Source organism: Gadus chalcogrammus, chromosome 19, assembly GCF_026213295.1.
Source record: "Gadus chalcogrammus isolate NIFS_2021 chromosome 19, NIFS_Gcha_1.0, whole genome shotgun sequence".
Classification (NCBI taxonomy): Eukaryota; Metazoa; Chordata; class Actinopteri; order Gadiformes; family Gadidae; genus Gadus; species Gadus chalcogrammus.
Genome location: NC_079430.1, coordinates 2,271,950 through 2,274,449, shown reverse-complemented (window position 1 = coordinate 2,274,449; position 2,500 = coordinate 2,271,950). Strand labels below are relative to the sequence as shown.

Below are 2,500 nucleotides of genomic sequence, written 5' to 3'. Positions count from 1 at the left end.
CACAGTGAAACGCAACAGCTCTATCGGGGGCTTCTCAGCGTCGGTCTGTCCCTGGAGTTCACTAACCTAGTCAGGCGCCCTCTGTGACCTTTCCCCTAACGGGCTGGGGAAACCACCTCTCCTAGCCCTTCAGAGGCGGATAGGGTAAAGGGGGGCACCCCGTGACACCCTTTGGGACTATAACCCTGATGAAGGGCTACACACACGGAAGTGATTCATCATGCATCTACACATGGATGTAAGCCTTGAGTTAACGTGGAACCTAAATGAACCACTCCACAGGAGGGTCTGGGATCAGTAGCAACAGTCAGCAGAATGGGTGAGTCAGGCTACAGTAAAAGACCCATGCTAAAGTCATTTGGGAAAATCGCTTTGGGAAAACACTGTTTCCGGGATTTTCCAGATGCAAAACATGTGTTATCAGTGTGGTGAGATGGGGGTCTGTCTGCAGCTCTATTAACCTTGGAGTTCTCTGTGGAGCCAGGCTGAATCCAGAGAACCAGCAACAGTATGGGCACTGTCAGTACCAGTAGGGTAAGACAGCCTCCCTGTCCTCCTTATCACACACAAACACACACACACACACACACACACACACACACACACACACACACACACACACACACACACACACACACACACACACACACACACACACACACACACACACACACACACACACACACACACATCTAAACCACTGTGCGAGTTACGACAGGCCCAGTAACTTCAAAAACAACCACATGATTTAATGTGGAAAAGATTGTGGCAGCCGCGGGGGGTTTGGAGGGAAGGAGGGGCGACTGAGTGTGTGTGTGTGCGCTTGGGCGCGTGAATGTCTTTGTGTGCGTGGGTCCGTGCATGCGTGCATGTGTGTGTGAGTGTGGAGAACATACCTTGAGTCCAGGTGGGCCCGGTCGGCCGGGGTTCCCATGGGGACCGGGAGTCCCCTGTGGTAGCGGGAAAGAGGAGAGGAAAGGTAACCAATCGGTGATCAAGATTCAAATCAATCGTTCATATTGCCGTTGGCACCCTGAGGGCGAGGACTGGCTACTGGGGGGGGGGGGCAGTCTGGAGAGTCTCAGCCTACACGCCGCTCTGACTTATGTTTGCTGAACATCAACAGTGTGTGTGAGTGTGTGTGTGTGTGAGCTGGGGTGTGTATGGTATGTGGTGCTGGTGTTGGGTTGGGGGGGGATGCTAATGGAAAATGAGGCTCGGTGCAGGAGGCCTAGTGGAGGACCTCCAACATATGGAGGTGGTTTCCCTGTCGCCTGCTGCCTTTGACACACACACAAACACACACACACACGCATGCACACACGCACACACATCACAAACCTGCACAAACACAGACATGCACCCACATACGAAAAGGCACACATACATGTATGGACAATCACAGAGACACACACACCCACACACACACTCACACACACGCACACGCATACACACACATTCACACAAACACACAAACAACCGTCTATTTGCCAAGCATCTTAAGGCTCCCCCCCACCCCCCACAAACACACAGGGATCATGGGTCAGATGACTTGGAGCAGGCAGAACGAGCCCTAATGCCTCTACAGTCAGGACCAACAGGTGATCTGGGGTCAGTGCCAGAAGGTTATAAATCTCTCTAGCGACCCCATGAAACCCTCTAGGGGCAAGGACATATTTCACTTGGTTTATGTCAATGGTCAATGGTAAAACTGGATTAACCTTTCAATCTGCTTTGTATAGTTTCTCTTCCTCGTGCAAAGCTTGCAATGTTTTGTCCTTTGGGCTTTTTATGAAGATAAAAAAGTAACAACAATTTATCATGATAATTGTACATGTTTAAAGATTGGGTATGGAATTCGCTTTTTTGGCAGAATTACTTGAAATCCTTATCATAACCCACTTACAGCCACTGAGTTAGAAGTACTGACATGAAAATTAAACAAGTCAATCATCTGTGGAACGGGCAGGGCTTGAAAAACTCCAGCCAATGATTTCCAGAGCCACCGAGTTGCATTGGACAGTAAGTACGTCAATCAAACGGTCGTACTGCACTCCCCCTCCCCCGCGCCCCGCACGCGACCCCTTCGTGCAGTACTCGTGACCCAGAGCTCGTGACCCAGAGCAAGCTCCTGTTTGTTGTTATCCTGCGGTAGCTACTGGAACTAGTTAATCCACATTTGGACCTAGCAGTAGAAGACAATTTCGATGGCAGACAAGACGCCACCATCCCCATGTTGTTTTTTTTAATGTTGCCATGTTGTTTAACGAAAACCTACGCTAGCCTGGCTCGCTCTCGCGCATCTGTGTTCGCGCTCGTGCATGATTGCGCGTCCAGGTACTTGGAATGGGTGGAGTCAGAGTCAGCGTTGAAGGAGAGGGGGTAGGATCATTTGAGTTGTGTATTTTCAAAATCTGCTGGCATTTCGCAAATCCCATACCCAACCTTTAAAGTTAATCTCATTTGATTGAATTAATCAAAATATAAAACAATTGTAAGA

At 49.6% G+C, this 2,500-nt stretch overlaps 1 protein-coding gene across 1 annotated transcript in view; it reads right to left on the bottom strand.

Moving 5' to 3' along the window:
- The window catches only part of LOC130372315 (collagen alpha-1(XXVII) chain A-like), a 74,292-nt gene that overhangs the window by 50,068 nt on the left and 21,724 nt on the right, over positions 1-2,500 (bottom strand). Inside the window, exon 5 of the mRNA XM_056578273.1 lies at positions 897-950. Within this exon, the coding sequence (XP_056434248.1) occupies positions 897-950 (54 nt within the window). The remainder of the gene's footprint in view (positions 1-896; positions 951-2,500) is intronic.